At 48.0% G+C, this 16,612-nt stretch overlaps 1 protein-coding gene and 1 pseudogene across 4 annotated transcripts in view; both read left to right on the plus strand.

Annotated features, from left to right (window-relative positions):
- The window catches only part of PTAFR (platelet activating factor receptor), a 26,890-nt gene extending 19,169 nt beyond the window's left edge, over window positions 1-7,721 (plus strand). For 2 of the 3 annotated variants that reach the window (XM_084875059.1, XM_084875057.1), the window contains exon 2: window positions 4,564-7,721. In XM_084875059.1, coding sequence (XP_084731185.1) covers window positions 4,610-5,635 — 1,026 coding nt within the window. In that variant the 5' untranslated portion in view covers window positions 4,564-4,609 and the 3' untranslated portion in view covers window positions 5,636-7,721. The remainder of the gene's footprint in view (window positions 1-4,563) is intronic. The other variant, XM_084875058.1, reaches the window with a different exon arrangement.
- LOC311617470 (large ribosomal subunit protein uL1-like) lies at window positions 5,674-9,348 on the plus strand (annotated as a pseudogene). Its single transcript has 2 exons — window positions 5,674-5,752; window positions 8,705-9,348. The product of its transcript is annotated as a large ribosomal subunit protein uL1-like (transcript).
- Window positions 9,349-16,612: the final 7,264 nt, after the last annotated feature.

Below are 16,612 nucleotides of genomic sequence, written 5' to 3' on the forward strand. Positions count from 1 at the left end.
GTTTGGCACAGCTTGGCCTAGGAGAGAGAGGATGGACCTTGGACTTCAAAATCCCACCAATTACTGTCCAGCTGTCTGACTGCAGACTTACCTGCTCTGACTTCATGTTCTTCCCTGGAAACATGGGCATCTTGTAGAGCTTACCTCCCAAGGCTGATGGGAGGAGGAAATGTGATCATGGGTAAGAGGAACTAAACATTAATTAGAAAATCATGCCCAGTGCCCCGAGTTTAGGTGGGTTGGCTCTGGCTCCCCTTCAGTCAACCCTCCCTACAGAGCAAGGAATCCTTAGATCCATGTGGGACTGACCACTGTGTCCCGCCCACACCCCCTTTTGCACATACTCTTACTGGTGAGTGCACCCACAAGCTTGCTGGATTGCTAGGAGCTGCTGGTGCATGGGATGTGCATGAAAGTGGACGTGACTGATTTATAGCTTGTAAATATTTATTTTTAAGTGTTTTTTTTTTGTTCTTAGACTTAATCAATTTCGTAGGTATGTAGAAATATATATATATATATATATATATATATATATATATATATATATATATATATATATATATATTTGTGAGAGAGAAAGAGAGGGGGGAGATATATTCACGTGAGAGAGAAACATTGATCGGTTGCCTCCCTCGGTGCCCTGACCAGAGATTGAACTTGCAATGTGGGCATGTGCCCCGACCGGGAATGGAACCTGCCACCTTTTGGTGTACAGGACAATGCTCCACCCAACTGAGCCACACTGGCCAGTGTTATAGCTTATAAATATTTAGACACTTGTACTCTTGACCACAGATGGCACCACAAATGTTAGGGGCCGGACTGACTGGTAAACCCAACTTCCCAGCCCACAGTCCTCACTGGGGAAGTAACCAGCCTGTAGTTTCTTCTGCTCAGCTCCTGGCAGTTCCTCCCCTCTGAGTGCCCAGCTTTCTCGGGTCCCCTGGGGACTAGGAATATGAGACAGGATGGGAGTGGTAGGCAGAGTGTGGTTGGGACTAAATGCTCTGCAGGGCAGAGTGGGAAATCCAGATGGCAGGATTCTTATCTCTGTGAATCTTTATGGCCCTCTTAACCCACCCACAGCTGAGTGCTGGGCCTGGGCCTGCTGCCCAGCCTTGATCCTCTGGGAATTGTGCCCGCATGTTAAGTTGAACTGTTGATAGCTTTGTTGACGTTGGTCTAAAGCCTTGCTGGAGATGGCAGGAAAGTCCGTGGTGAGTTAGAGCTCTTGAAGTCAGTGGTACCCACAGTCCCCTCCCGGGCTCCAGGGAGCTGGGCCCATGGGGAGAGGACTACAGCCTAGCCATTTGTGGCCACTTTACATGTTTATTTTTGAAACTACTGTTAGGACTGCAAGCTTTTGCAAAGGAAGAAACTGAGGCTCAGAGAAGTAAATACACTGTCCACTGTCACGCATCAAGTAAAAGGCAGAGCCAGGCATGAACCCAGGTCTCTTTAACTCCAGAGGCCTTGTTCTCCCCACCCTGCTAGGCCTTCCCGGGAGACTGGATACCTTTCCTGCCAGTTTCCTCTGAACAGTCACCTGGGGCTTGGCTATTCATTCAGTCCTTCAGTCCCTAGAGTCTGACACTGGGGACAAAGAGATGAAAAATCTAATCTCTGCTCTCAAGAAGTTTCCAGCCACAGAAATCAATACTTAAAACTATGTGTCAGGTTCTTACTGAAGAATGTGCCCAGTATCACGGGGACTCAGAGAGAAGAAGGCAACTCCTTCTACCTGGGCAATCGGGAAAGGCGTCTCAGAGAAAGCATTTAGCTTAGTCTTTTTTTTTTTTTTTAATGTATTTTATTGATTTTTTACAGAGAGGAAGGGAGAGGGACAGAGAATTATAAACATTGATGAGAGAGAAACATTGATCAGCCGCCTCCTGCACACCTCCTACTGGAAATGTGCTGGCAACCAAGATACACGCCCTTGACCGGAATCGAACCTGGGACCTTTCAGTCCGCAGGCCAATGCTCTACCCACTGAGCCAAACCGGTCAGGGCTAGCTTAGGTCTTAATGAGTAAAGTTTTGTGAGGTAAAATTATAGGCAAAAGGCATGCTCAGTAGGGCCCACAACATGTGCAAAGACATGGAGGCTCGAAGAGAAATGGCGTTTTCAGAGCAGCAGCAGCAGGAAGTTCCGTGTGGCTGGCGTTGAGGGGGAGCAGCAGGAGAGGCTGGCGGGAGATGGGTGTGGACAGGAGCTTGGACTTGGTCCTGGACAGTGGGGCGCCATGAAAGGTGTTAGGTCAGACAGGTGTGTGGCTGGCAGTGCGTTGAGGCACAGCATCTCTCCAACCCCAGGGTGCTCACGAATCAAGATCGCGTGACTCTTGCTAAAAGATGGCTTGATGCAGCAGGCCTCGGGTGGAGCTGAGATGCTGCATGCCTAACGAACTCCCAGGGGATGCTGATGCTTCTGATCCTAGGACCACAGGCGGAGGAGGGAGGTGGGGGGGGGGGGGGCACACCCTGCCGTGTGTGGAGGCTGCCACGGGTGCTCTATGCCCCTGGATCGATGAGGCCTCTACAGTCTTCTCGGATGACCCCTTTCACCATTATCACAAAGAGGTCAGTCTCGTCAGTTGTTAGATATTTGTTCACTTGACTAAGGTTTTCCAAACTCCCGTGCTGGCTAAGCGTGTGCTGGATGCTGGGGACAGAGGAAAATTGGAAAGGCCACTTTCTGGTCCATGTCCCCACCACCTCTTGCCTCCAACATGGTCCCTTTGCTTCCACTCTTGTTCCCTGCCATCTGTTCTCGGCCCAGCGTCCAGAGCGAGTCAGGTCAAGCTTCTCACCTGCTTGACACACTCCAGCGTCTCTGTGAAGCTCAAGGGATACAATCGGGACTCCTCACAGGACGTAGGGCCTGTTCCTCTCCGATCGCATCCCACGCGTCCCAATTCTCACGCCCGTCGGCCACACTGACCTTCCGGTTCCATGAACATGACAAGTCTATTCCTGTCTCAGGATCTGATGGACTCCAGTCATTCCAGGTTTTCTTTTGACTAGTTTCTGTTCACTTTTTAGATTTTAGCCAGAGGAATAAGATATAGGTTTTGTAGGACCATAAATTTTATACAACTTTGGGGCCCTTTTTTGAAGAAAAGATATCAAATTACCAATACACAATTAGAGACAAGGACTAGGAGGGGGGCCCTGAAGGTCAAGCTTCCTCGGCTTTATGGCAATGAGGCCTCTGGTTTTGTGTATGGTCACCTCCTCCGAGAAGCCTTCCCTGGTCACTTTATTTGAAGCAACCCTCTAATCTAGCTTCATTATGCTACTACGTTTATTTCTTGTGTTGAATTCATCAGAATTTGAAATGGTATTTATTTATCTTTCTACTCATTTCTCTCCACTTCTTTCAACGTACGAAGCTTCTTGAGTGAGAATTTGACGTCCGCTTCACTCTTCAACGCGTCTTAGGAAACTGCTCTCCCTCTGATCACTTGAGATAGATTTCCGTGTTGCCATATTCAATATTTGCTCTTCTGTCTGCATTGTATTTGGTTGCCCTGTGACTTTTCACACCGCTGGCCCCTGGCTCTCGCATTCTTGAAACGTTCTTCACTAGGTCTTCAGCAAGGCACTCCCCTGGCTCTCTTCCCACCCCTCTGGCCACCTGTCCTTGCCCCATCCAGAAGTTTCTTCTCCTCCTCCTCCTCCTCTTCCTCCTCCTCCTGCTCCTGCTCCTCATCTTCCTCCTCCTCCTCTTCCTCCGGCATATCCTTTAATGGTGGTCTCTTCGGGGCTCCATCTTGGATCCTCCTGGATGCTTTGCAGGCACTCCAAATGTGATATGTCCTCAGCCGAATTCATCCTCCCACCCACCTGCTGTTCCTCCTCAGTGTCGTGTCCATGAAGATAGACAACACCCCGCCTCCAATCTCTGGGCCAGAAACCTGGCCGTTCTTCACTCCTCCCTTTCTATCACCCAGTATCTCACGGATCCCTTAAAAGGTCTCCGAGATGTTTCTCTCTCCTCCTCATCCCTGTGGAGCCATTATCCTGGAGCTTTGGGACCAGATGGCAGCGCTCCATCTGGCAGTGGGAAAGGTCCAGTAGCATAAAACGATGTAATTCAAGTCAACTATGTAACCCACAGTATAACTCGTGGGTGAGTTTTGTGGTTTTTAAAGGAAAACCCAATGGTTCATTGGAATAATGGAAGCTACATTTATGTAACTTAAACATAGACAAACCACCACCACCACAGTTAATAGAGCAAAGCACATTTTCTCTCTCTCAATCAACCAAATCCCAGTTAGAACCAGTTGTTTCTCAAAACTCACCTGTGTAAGTATCTATAGGCTTCTTCCAATGTTTCCACTGCCGAAACAGCTGCTGTTGGTTTCATGGAATCTTAGATGCAGCTCCTTGAAAAATTATTTTATGCAGAAAGAAAAAAATAAATGCTGCCGATTAATTGGAAGATGCGATTGATTTTTTTTTTTTTTAATGTGCAGAACGGGAGTCTTAGAATAGATGAAATCAGATAGTCCCTTGTTGGCCCTTCATTAACCAGAGTCCCTATGTCTTCCAGGCACAAGCAGGACCCGGTGACCGAGTGCCTTTTCCAAGCCGGCGCCATGGAGACGAACGACTCTTCTCGCGTGGACTCTGAGTTCCGATACACCCTCTTCCCGGTGTTCTACAGCGTCATCTTTGTGGTGGGGGTCATCGCCAACAGCTACGTGCTGTGGGTCTTCATCAGCCTGTACCCTTCCAAGAAGCTCAACGAGATAAAGATCTTCATGGTGAACCTCACCATGGCCGACCTGCTCTTCTTGGTCACCCTGCCCCTGTGGATCACCTACTACTACCACCAGGGCAACTGGATCCTCCCCGCGTTCCTGTGCAACCTGACCGGCTGCTTCTTCTTCATCAACACCTACTGCTCGGTGGCCTTCCTGGCCGTCATCACTTACAACCGCTTCCAGGCGGTGACCCGGCCCATCAAGACCGTCCAGGCGACCACCCGGAAGCGCGGCATCTTGCTGTCCCTCATCATCTGGGTGTCCATCCTGGCCGCCGCCTCCTACTTCTTCATGCTGGACTCCACCAACGTCGTGCGCGGCAAGGCCGGCTCCAACGTCACCCGCTGCTTCGAGCATTACGAGAAGGGCAGCATCCCGGTCCTCATCATCCACATCGTCCTCGTGTTCGCCTTCTTCGTCGTCTTCCTCCTCATCTTCTTCTGCAACCTCATCATCATCCGCACGCTGCTCCTGCAGCCCGCTCAGCTGCAGCGCAACGCCGAGGTCAAGCGCCGGGCGCTGTGGATGGTCTGCACGGTGCTGGCCGTGTTCATCATCTGCTTCGTGCCACACCACGTGGTGCAGCTGCCCTGGACCCTGGCCGAGCTGGGCTTCCAGGACAGCGACTTCCACCAGGCCATCAACGACGCGCACCAGGTCACCCTCTGCCTCCTCAGCACCAACTGCGTCTTAGACCCCATCATCTACTGCTTCCTCACCAAGAAGTTCCGCAAGCACCTGACCGAGAAGTTCCACAGCATGCGCAGCAGCCGGAAGTGCCCCCTCACCACCATGGACACGGGCACCGAGGTGGTCCTGCCGCTCAACCACGTGCCTGCCAACTCCCTCAAAAATTAGTCTCTGGCCGAGGGGGCCCGGGCCCAGAGGCATGGACAATGGACCTCGTGGCGGACGTGGGGGGAGAAGAGGTGTTGGCTGTGGTCTGGGCACATCTTCCCTGGGCGCGCGGGGCTGGTTAGACACGGAGGCTGCCTCCCTAAGGCGGGGATGGCGGAAGAGCCAGACTGCTAAAATCCCACACTTGAATGAGCCCCTTGAGCCACCTTTGGACATCCGCCAGAGTCAGCTTGGCTGGTGGCGTTAGCCAGGGGCAGACCTTGGGGACAGAGTCTGAGCCACTCAGGTCAACCTCCTGGGGCAGCATCCAAGTGACTAGGACCTGAGCTTTGGAGCAACCACCCCCTTTATCCCTGGAAAGGCAGAGAAGGGGGTGTGGGGGAAGGGTCACTCCCCTGGCAACGTGGCAATACCTTGGGGCAGACTTTTGAGCTAGGATGATGCCCCCTCCCGCTGTCTCCACCCACAGGCACAAGGTCTTGGTGACACTTCTTAGGGTGGCTCCGTGGAAACTTCGCCCAACACACCCAACACCTGCGTGGTGACCAGAGAAGATAAAACGCGCACAGGCCAAACGCTAGGATGGGGAGCTTGTGTCCGGAGGCGTCTCCCTGCAGAGGTCTCGCTCCAGGCCTGGCTCGGCTCTGGGGGAGAGACACATCGCTGCATCCATCTGTCTGTGCAGAGACCTTGGTAAAGTACCTCCTGTTGGGCAGCAAAGGCCCCTCAAAGCGAAACTCTGACCATCCAGGGCACCACAATGCACAGCGCCTCCCTGGGACTGGGAGCTTAGGCTGGCTTCCCCGCTGCCTCTTTTTCCCTCCTAATTTAGCTTCTAGGAGGTGGGAGGAGCAGTTATGGTTTCCAGGGCCAGCAGGCACTGTGAATACTTGGTGCAGAAGGCAAGTGTCCGCTTCTCGGCGATCTCTAGATGCCTGGTTGTAGTTTTCAGCAAATATATTCAAATGAGCCTCCTCTTGCACCCTGAGCTGAGTACCACAGTCTGAATCCGGCAGCTTCAGACCCAGGGCTTGGAGGAGCCCTCTCTGGTTTCCAGGACCTTGTGGGCCTTTAAAGAAATCTTCTTCCCTCTCAGATAGTGTCCCCATAAAGTCGGGGCCCTTGTTTTCTGTCCACTGGGCAAGCACTGGATGGATGTAACTGCTTCCCAATGGACCAGTGACGTGCTTGGGTCCGCAATCGTAGCTGTGGGCTGGACTCACCTGGTGGTGACCAGGTAGTGCAGCCTGCTGGAGCTTTGGTGTCACCAAGACCCAGTTTCGAGTCTTGGCTTTGTCACTTCCTGCTGAGGGACTTTGAGCTGAATTTCCTACCTCATGGGGATGTTCTGAGCAGCGAGGTAAGTTGCTGAGTCAGAGACCTCTTGGTCAGGGTGCCTACTCATCCAGGTTTCTCTCCTTTTCTGAGAACGTGTTCCCCTCCATCTTCCCATGGGAGTTGAATGGATGAGAGGTGGACATCTGGCTCCAGCTCAGCCAGGCAGGTTGTCTCTCTCAGGAATAAGTAGCAAGATTCAGGGATGCTATTTCAGGCTCTGCAAGTCACTCACCTGAAGATATAGGAACTCTGGAGCTGTGAGTGTGTGTGTGCATGTGTGTGTGCGTGTGTGTGTGTGTGTGTGTGTGCCTACATGTGTGTGTCTGTGTGTTGAGAGGGTGGCGGAGGTGGCCACCTACGTGAGTGTGCTGGTACCAGAGGAAATGGCTCTGTTTAGAGCGAAGCTGGAGACGTGCAGAGCAGAGCAGAGACAGAGTTCCCAGGGACCCGGAGAGAGGAGGGGAGTGCTCCCAGGGGCCTCCTCCTCCTCCAGGCCAAGCCCTTCGGGAGGCACAGCTGCACTCTTCCCTCTGGGCCCTGAGAGTCCCTTGCTAGGAGAGCTTCTCTTCTCTTGCTTAAGCTGATTCGAGTCATTGATTACTTGCAACTAAATGAGCTCCGAATGAGATAAATGCTTACATGCTAAAACAGTGTTTCTTGAATTTCAGTGATTTGTGTACCCCCCTTGAAGTTTTTACAGTGTCTATGTACCAGCTATATATTTACTCAATAAATATTTTTCTTTAAATTGTGTCACTTTTTTAAAAGCTTAAGTTGTAAAAAAAAAAAAAAAAAAAAAAAAGGATACTTTATAACTAAACTAGAGGCCCCATGCATGAATTTCGTGCACTGGAGTGTGTGCGTGTGTGTGTGTGTGTGTGTGCGCGCACACGTGTGCCCCTCAGCCAGGCCTGTGCCCTCCCACAATCCAGTACCCCTCGGGTAATGTCCCTAGGCTTGGCTGAAAACAGGGCCTACGGGGGGGCTTTCCTTCCCCCGGCTGCCTGCAGCTGGCCCTGCCCCTGCCCCATCATTGCTTACTATTTGTGAGGTGCTGCCCTCTCCTCCCCCACCAGTCACCTCCCTCTGTGGGTGACAGGCGTGGGGTGTGATTGCTTGGCTGGCCTGGGCCTCCCTCTTTGGGGCGATTGATTGTGGGGCTCCTTGATCAGTCACCCAGCAGAGGGAGGTCCCACCCACCCAGCCAGGGTTCTGAAATTGATTGCTGCGCAGAAGGTGGCCTGGGCCTCCCTCTTTGGGGCGATCAATCCCGGAGCCCTTCCCTCCCTGGTTGATCTGTGGGGCGATTGTGGAGTGATGGTGGGGCCCCCTGACCAATCACATCGCACCTGCCTTGGCTGGCCTGGCACCAGTGCCTGTCATAGCATGGTTGTCTGGATGGTTGTTCTGCTGTTCGGTCATTTGGTTGATTTGCATATTACGTTTTTATTATTATAGATTGTGAACAAAAAACTAATGCCGCCTGCCATACATAGAAGATAGATGTAAACGGAAAGCATAACTCTTAAAATAAACATGATCTTGGTATCCTGTCTAAAGGCACCTCATACTCCCCAGGGACTTGCATGATAGACATTGGGAAACACTGCTGTGATGGGTATAAATAAAGTGCACGGTGTCTGCATTCAGTAAGTGCTCAATGAAGAGTAAATCTGAGCTCTTTTCCGGCTTTTGCGGTGTGAGGAATCACAAACAGCAAAGTTTCCTGAGACACCCTGTACCCAGCGGTGTGGGGAGTTCTGCGCGGGAAGCAGCGCAAACAATGGAAGTTCTGGAGACGGTGGAGCTGCAGATCAGCTTGAAGAACCACGAGCCTCAGGAGGACAAACTCGGGCACCGGCCCCACGTCCTCCACCTGTGCGTCGGAGGCCCAGCAGCTCTGCCATGAGGTCAAGGCCTCAGATATCCCCCGCACGAACACCGAGGCGCTGAAGAAACTCAACGAGGGTAAGAAACGAGTCAGGAAGCTGGCCAAGAAGTCTGGTGCCTTTTTGGATTCAGATTCTCCCCTGATCAAGCAGATCTACAAATCCCGGGCCCAGGCCTGCCTCAGGCTAGCAGGTTCTCTTCCTCTTGACCCACAGGGAGAACTTGGTGGTCACAGTTGATGAAGGGAAAGCACAATCAAGTTTCAGATGACGGAGGTGCTGTGTCTGGCGGTGTCTGTTGGCCATGTGAAGATGACAGATGATGAGTTTGTGTACAACATCCACTTAGCTGTCAATTTCTTGGTGTCATTGCTGAAAAAATACTGATAGAAAGTCTGGTCTTTGTACATCAATGGCACCATGGGCAAGCCCCAGCTGCGGGAAGGATGTGGCCATGGAGGAGGAAAAAATGAGGAACATTTGTAATAATATGAACAATAAAGATTTATTTAAAAAAAAAAGAAAAGAAATATTGATGAGAGAAAAATATTGATCAGCTGCCTCCTGTACACTCCCTACTGGGGATGTGCCCGCAACCAAGGTACATGCCCCTGACAGGAATCTAACCTGGGACCCTTCAGTCTGCAGGCCGACCCTCTAGCCACTGAGCCAAACCGGCTAGGGCTCTCTCTTCTTTTTCACTTAGCCCGGGATACTTCTGATGGGCAACCTTCCTAGAGGCCTTTAGGCAGAGTCATTGGCTTTCTTCTAACAGCACTTTAGGCTGGAGGGCCTAACGTTTTTATACCTTAATTTCTATGGTTATTGAAGTTTATCCATTTCAATGTCCACCTTCCCTTTCCTGGGGCAGGAACTGAATCTTGATCATCAGTGTATCTATAGTTTCTCACAGAAGGCCTGGGATTGAGATCGGTCTATCTCCAAAGCTTACTGCTTTCCCAGGGTGTAGCTTAACCAGACATATTGGCATTTACATGCACTTAGTTTGAAAGGGTTTAACAGACTCTTCAAGGAGAGGTGGAGAAGGAATTTAATAATACATATCCTTCCTAAATTCTAGGTTCACACTTAAGGGAAGATGTCAGTGATTTTCCAAGGATCAGAACATTTTGGAACCTGGTGGGTCCAATCAATCCCTTGATCTTCTAAGTGAATAAGGGACTCAGAGGGACCAAATGATTGCAGGGAATTACACGTCATGGAACTGCAGGGAATATAGAATTGGCTGCGGTTCCATGTCTCTCAGTTCTTGCAATGGTGCCTGGGATTATAGGAAAAGTTGATTTGTAATTCTTTGGAAGAAGCATCACCGGCCAGGATTTCCAAGTCATCTTCTAGGTCAAGAAGGCCTTATCCTGTATCCCCGCCCTGATTACAGCTTCCACCCCAGGGAAGTTCCAGTGAACTCAGTTAGAGAATGCTGTGCAGGCAATACCTGGTCCCTTGAGATGAGTCATCGACTCGAGAGTGATAAGTGAGGTCACCATTGGCTAGAACTGCGCATGTTTATGCCTGTTTTTACTCATCTATGTTATATCTGCGCTTAAGACCTAAAGCTAAAAATAGGGATAATAAAACCCTCTTATAAAATAGCTGTGTTTTTTTTGTGTGTGCAAACTTGTATTTTTGTAATACAAATTATGCTTCCCCTGACATACTGCCAGGAAGCCAACCTTCCACCTCCCCAGTTATCCATTTATCAGCCTGTGAACCCATCTACCCATCCATCCATCCATCCATCCATCCGTCCATTCGTCCATCCATCCAGGTATCCAACAAACATCTATGGAATACCATTTTGGTCCAATAACTATGCTTAGCACAGTTTTTATTTGCTGTCTCAGATCCTACATGAAAGGTAGGTGATCCCATCCCTCCCTGTAGAAAAAGATAAAATAAATAAGGACCCGAGCTGACTGAGTCAGACAGTGCTGCCTCCCAGGTATGTGGTACAGAGGAAGGGAACTACTTTTTGTTGAGCCCCAGATATTTGCTTGCCACGTTCACAAATCTTATTGCAGGAGTCCTCACAACCACTGTACCGAACTGACATTTTCATACCATTTTACAGATGGGGAGCTTGAGGCTCTGGAGTATTCTGTGACTTGTAAAGATAAAAGAGCTAGAAAGTGGCAGAATAAAAAACAAAAAACAAGAACACAGGGTGGGTGCAATTCCTTTATCTTACTAAGGGGAATATGGGACTCAGATCTGCCTTAGTAAACATGGTCCCTTCCCTTCTCTCCTCCCCCCTGGGTGATTGCACTCTTTCTCAAGCCCCTCTAGGCGCTGTTCTAGTGCTGGCTGTGCTGGGATGGGAGCCTCTTGAGGAAGAGCAGCTGGCCAGGGGCCCTGCCTCGCTGTTGCCAGCCTCCTGCTTGAGTTGGGGCTCTTGTGCTCCCCATGCAGGCTGAAGTCCCAGCAGCAATGACTTCCTTCCGGGGTGAGGTTTCTGTGGCCCCTGAGGGAGGCCCCTCCCACAGGTGGGTAGTGAATATGGATGCAGTGTTTCAAAACCTTTTCAGGCCAGAGTGTCATTGTCGCTAAAGCTGGAAGGTACGTTAAGTGGCCACCCTGATCTTGACGTGTCTGTAAAAGAAGGGAAAGGGGTGAGCACGGAATGCTTACTGTGTCCCGGACACCGTGCGGGGAACTTCACGTCATTACCTGTGGACAGAATGGACTCTTCCCTCGGTCCGAACTACTCCCCAACTCCCCCCACCCCCTACTCCCCAATATCTGTATGGCTTATTTCCTTGACTCCTTCAAGGCTTTATTCAAATGTCCCCTTCCCAGCGAGGTCCTGACCACCTCATTAAAAACAGAAGCTTAGAGAGTAAAGTGACTCCTCAAGGCCAGAGTGCACGGCTGGGTCTGTCTGGCTCCTTGCACTTCCTGTTCTACACTGACTTCCTCTGTAGGCGTCCTTCATGATACACATTGTGAAGGTCATCTTCCATCGCCCAGACAAGAAAAGCAAGTATCAAAAAGGTGAAATGACTTACTCAACGTCACACAGGCAATAACTTGACAGAATTATTAGGATGCATAGGTCTTTTATTACCTGCATTTTGCAAGACACTTCTCTTACATACTTTTTTTGTCTGAATGTTGTTTTCTCTTTAATCTCCATTCTCTAGTCTCATCCCCCAACTGTTCTAGAGTGGTCAATATCCTGGACTTTTTTGTATCCTTTTCTGTGTATGTTCATCTCACATTTGCATAAAAGACATGATTTACATATATTGGGTGTCTCATCTCCCCCCTTCACCATTGTTTTTACAAGTTAACCATGTTGAAGTGCGTACATGTGGTTCATTGATGCCAACCTCTGCTCCATCACCCCCCTCGGGTGCACCTACATTTTGCTTACCTATTCCTCTGGCAATGGGCACTTAGATTGCCTTCAACTCCCTTTTTTATACACGATGCTGTGAGGAGCTGCTTTCTCATGTTTCCCTGTGGATCAGTGTAAGACTATCTCTGGCATATATGCCCAGGAGTGACATTCCTAGGTCTTAGGTTACTCCTACACTTGATTGGAAGAACTTACAATAACTCGTGTCTGGAATGGCTGCACTAGTCCACATTCATTCCAGTTACATGAGAGTTTCCACTTCCCCAGCTCCCCACTCACCCTTGGCCTGGTTCAGCTTTCAGAATGGCTGGTAGGCGTGAGGTAAAAATCTCGCTGTTAGTTTGAATCTCTCCCGGGTTACTAATGGGTTTGTAATCTGTACTCATTAGTCATTTGAGTTTGAATTCTGACTCCAAAGCCTGCACAGTGTCACGTAGTGACCAATAGAGTGGCCTCTGGGGCCACGTTGCCAGGTTCAACTTCTGTCTTGACCTAGTCTGTGTCCTGAGGCAGACCTATTTAGCCTCTCTGAGCTTCTGTTTCTTCATCTCTAAAATGTGAATAGTTTTGCCTGGCCCACAGGGCTCAGTGCTTGAGCATCGACCTATGAATGAGGAGGTCAAAGTTCGATTCCCAGTCAGGGCACATGCCTGGGTTGTGGTCTCAATTCCCGGGGTAGGCATGCTGGAGGCAGTCGATCAATGATTCTTTCTTATCATTCATGTTTCTCTCTCTCTCCCTCTCCCTTCCTCTCTGAAATAAATAAAAAATATTAAAATAAAATGAGAATAGTTTTACTGTTCACATAATAGCATAATTTTCAGGATTTAAAATTGTTTAGTGTCTGGCAAGGACTATGTACATAGTAAATGTTATGTTTCGTCCTGATAGGTTGTGTCCTTCTCCCTGCAGCCTCCCTTTTCACTCAAATCCACAACCTCATATCCCCCGCCCTGTTTCAAACAGTTCATATTATATAGCTCTGAATTCTCCTTAGACATGTGAAACTGTAAAAGAGAGGAGCAGAGCATGACTAGTCTGGCTTCCTTTTTATTTAACTTCCTAGGTCATTCTAAAATACATGCTGAGACTGTTTGAAGAATGGCCACATGCATGAGTCAGGGGATTTTGACCTTTGGAAAGAAATAATGAGTCAAAAGTTCCTTAAAAGAAAGGATGGGACATCCAAGGACACTATCCACGGGTGAAAATGCAACCAACTGAATGGGAGACATTTTTTGCAAATCATAGATCTGATAAGGGATTGATATGCAAGAATATATAAAGAATTCCCACAAATCCACAGTGAAAAAAATGATCAATTAAAAAATGGTTAAAGGATTTGAATAAATATTTCTCCAAAGAAGATATACAAATGGCCAATAAACACATAAAAAGATACTCAGCACCACTAATCATTAGGGAAATACAAATGAAAACCACAATGAGATAAAATCAGAAAACATATGTTGACAAGGACGTGGAGAAATTGAAACACTGCACATTGTTGGTTGGAATGTGAGATGGTGCAGCTGCTGTGGAAAACAGTATGTGGTTCTTCAGAAACGTAAACATATGTGGACATACATGAGAAGAACTGAAAGCAGTAATTCCACTTGTGGACATACCTGAGAAGAACTGAAAGCAGACATTCAGAGAAGCAATATTCACAACCGTCAAAGATAGAAGCAACCCAAGTCCATCAAGGAATGAGAGGGTAAACAAAATGCGGTAAGTACATACAGTGAAATACCATGAACCTTAAAAAGGAAGGAAATTCTGACACATGTTACAACATAGAGAACCTTGAAGACATTATGCTAAATAAAATAAGCCAGACACAAAGGACAAATATTGTCTGATTCCACTTACACAAGGTGCCTGGAGCAGGCGAATCCGTAGAGACGGACAGCAGAGTGGAGGTTGCCAGGGGCTAGAGGAGAAGGGAACGAGGAGTTGTAGTTCAATGGGCACAGGGTTTCAATTAGAGACTTTTCAAAAGTCCTAGAGATGGATGGTGGTGACGGTTGTACAACACTGTGGACACATTTCATGTTGATAAACTGTACATGTAAAAATGGTAAAAATTGTAATTTGATGTTAACACACACACAAACTTTTTTTCTTAATCCTCACCTGAAGACTTTCCATTGATTTTTAGAGAGAGCGGAAGAGAGAGGGAGACACACACAGAGAGAAACATTGATGTGAGAGAGACACATCAGTTGGTTGCCTCCTGCACAGCCCATTGGGCAGGGGATAGAGGTACCGACCCTTGACAGGAATCAAATCCGGGATCCTTCTGTCTGCAGGTCAACGCTCTATCCACTGAGCCATACTGGCTAGGGCCATACACAAACTTTTTAAAAAGAGGGAGGATAGGGTAGGAAGAAGTGAGGTGAGAAGAAATTCAGGCTCTCAAAGGAGCCTTTTTCACAGTGGGTCCATCATGTTCAAGGTGGTGTTGCCTTGAACTGATTCAATAAACTCTTCTTGAGTTACTGGGGATGAAGAAACTTAGTTAATACAATTCTATACGCGTGATATTTTTGGTATGTGTGGCTGTCTGAGGCAGCATGGCCCAGAGAAAAGAGAATGGGTGTCCTTCCTTCACTCCAGCAACTTTCATGCTTGCACTCTGCCATGTGCTGTGGGGACAAGTCGGGAAAGGTGAAGTCTTTGTCCTCCTAGTCTAGCAAATTGGCAAATGGATTAACAATGGAATAGCCAAAACCGGTTTGGCTCAGAGGATAGAGCATTGGTCTGCAGACTGAAAGGTCCCAGGTTCAATTCTGGTTAAGGGCATATATACCTTGGTTGTGGGCACATCCCCGGCAGGGGGTGTGCAGGAGACAGCTGGTCGATGTTTCTCTCTCATTGATGTTTCTAGTTCTCTATCCCTCTTCCTTCCTCTCTGTGGAAAATCAATAAAATATATTTAAAACAAAACAAAACTAAGGAATAGAGTGTTGTATTTGCTATACAATGACCTGCTTGTGAGAGTCCATTGTGAACATCTCTGCCCAGCTCTGTGTTTAGAGATGTCATGTTAGATAGCTTGAAATCAGCCATGTTGGGAATGTATGTGCACCACAGAAATTAGCGAATGCTGCAAATCTTTTGAATCTCAGCTCTGTCACTGGCTGTATGATTCTGGGCAAATCCCTTCACCCTTCCTCCCCCCACCTCAATTTCCTTATTTTTTATTATTTAAAAAAATATATTTTATTGATTTTTTTACAGAGAGGAAGAGAGAAGGATAGAGAGTCAGAAACATTGATGAGAGAGAAACATGGATCAGCCACCTCCTGCACACCCCCCACTGGGGACGTGCCCTTGACTGGAATTGAACCTGGGACCCTTCAGTCCGCAGGCTGACGCTCTATCCACTGAGCCAAACCGGTTTTGGCTCAGTTTCCTTATTTAAAAAAAAAAAAAAAAAAAAAAAAAAAAATATATATATATATATATATATATATATATATATATATATATATATATTTTTTTTTTATTGATTTCAGAGAGGAGGGGAGAGGGAGAGATAGAAACATCAATGATGAGAGAGAATCATTGATCAGCTGCCTCCTGCATGCCCCCTACTGGGAATCTAACCCACAATCCAGGCATGTGCCCTTGATCAGAATCAAATCCGGGACCCTTCATTCCTCAAGCCAACTCGACTCTCTGTCCACTTGAGCCAAACCAGCTATTGTTATTTATAAAATAGATATAATAAATGTCAGTTCCTTTCACTTCCCTCTCCTGGGGAGAGGATGATTTGACATTTGGGGAGGGGTGTTGGTGGTTCTTAGATGACCATATTGATTACGGCTTTCCGCAGTTCATTGTTTATATTTGATCTTATGGCCTGATAATGGCTCCTAACTTTCTGGATGTTTCCCAACAAATGAATTTTAACTTCAGCAGCCGCTAAAATCAGTTCAGTAAGGAAATGAGGAAGAACGTGGGCCTTGGCGGTAGATCTAGATTTGTCTGCCAGTTCTGTCACCACTAGCTATTTGGCCTTAGGCGACTGCCTGTTCCTGAGCCTCAGTTTCCTTAACTGCAAAAATGGGGATAATGACAACTAGCACCCATAGGTGTTGGAAGGTGCAGGGGAGGTAATGAAGAGGAAATCATTCTGTAATTTGTCAAGGACTGTTACCGGCACCATGTGAGCAGTTAACGTAGCAATATTGCTGGTTGCCTAATATCTATTCTCTCCCTCTCCCAAAATAGAAAGTCAGAAACATCGATGAGAGAGAAACATGGATCTATTGTTGCCTAATATCTATTCTCTTCCTCTGCTGTTTTATTTGGAATGACAATATGCTTTTGTTTTGTTTGGGGGAGGCAGCAATATTATACTCA

Source organism: Pipistrellus hanaki, assembly GCF_964339955.1.
Source record: "Pipistrellus hanaki genome assembly, chromosome: 2".
NCBI lineage: Eukaryota > Metazoa > Chordata > Mammalia > Chiroptera > Vespertilionidae > Pipistrellus > Pipistrellus hanaki.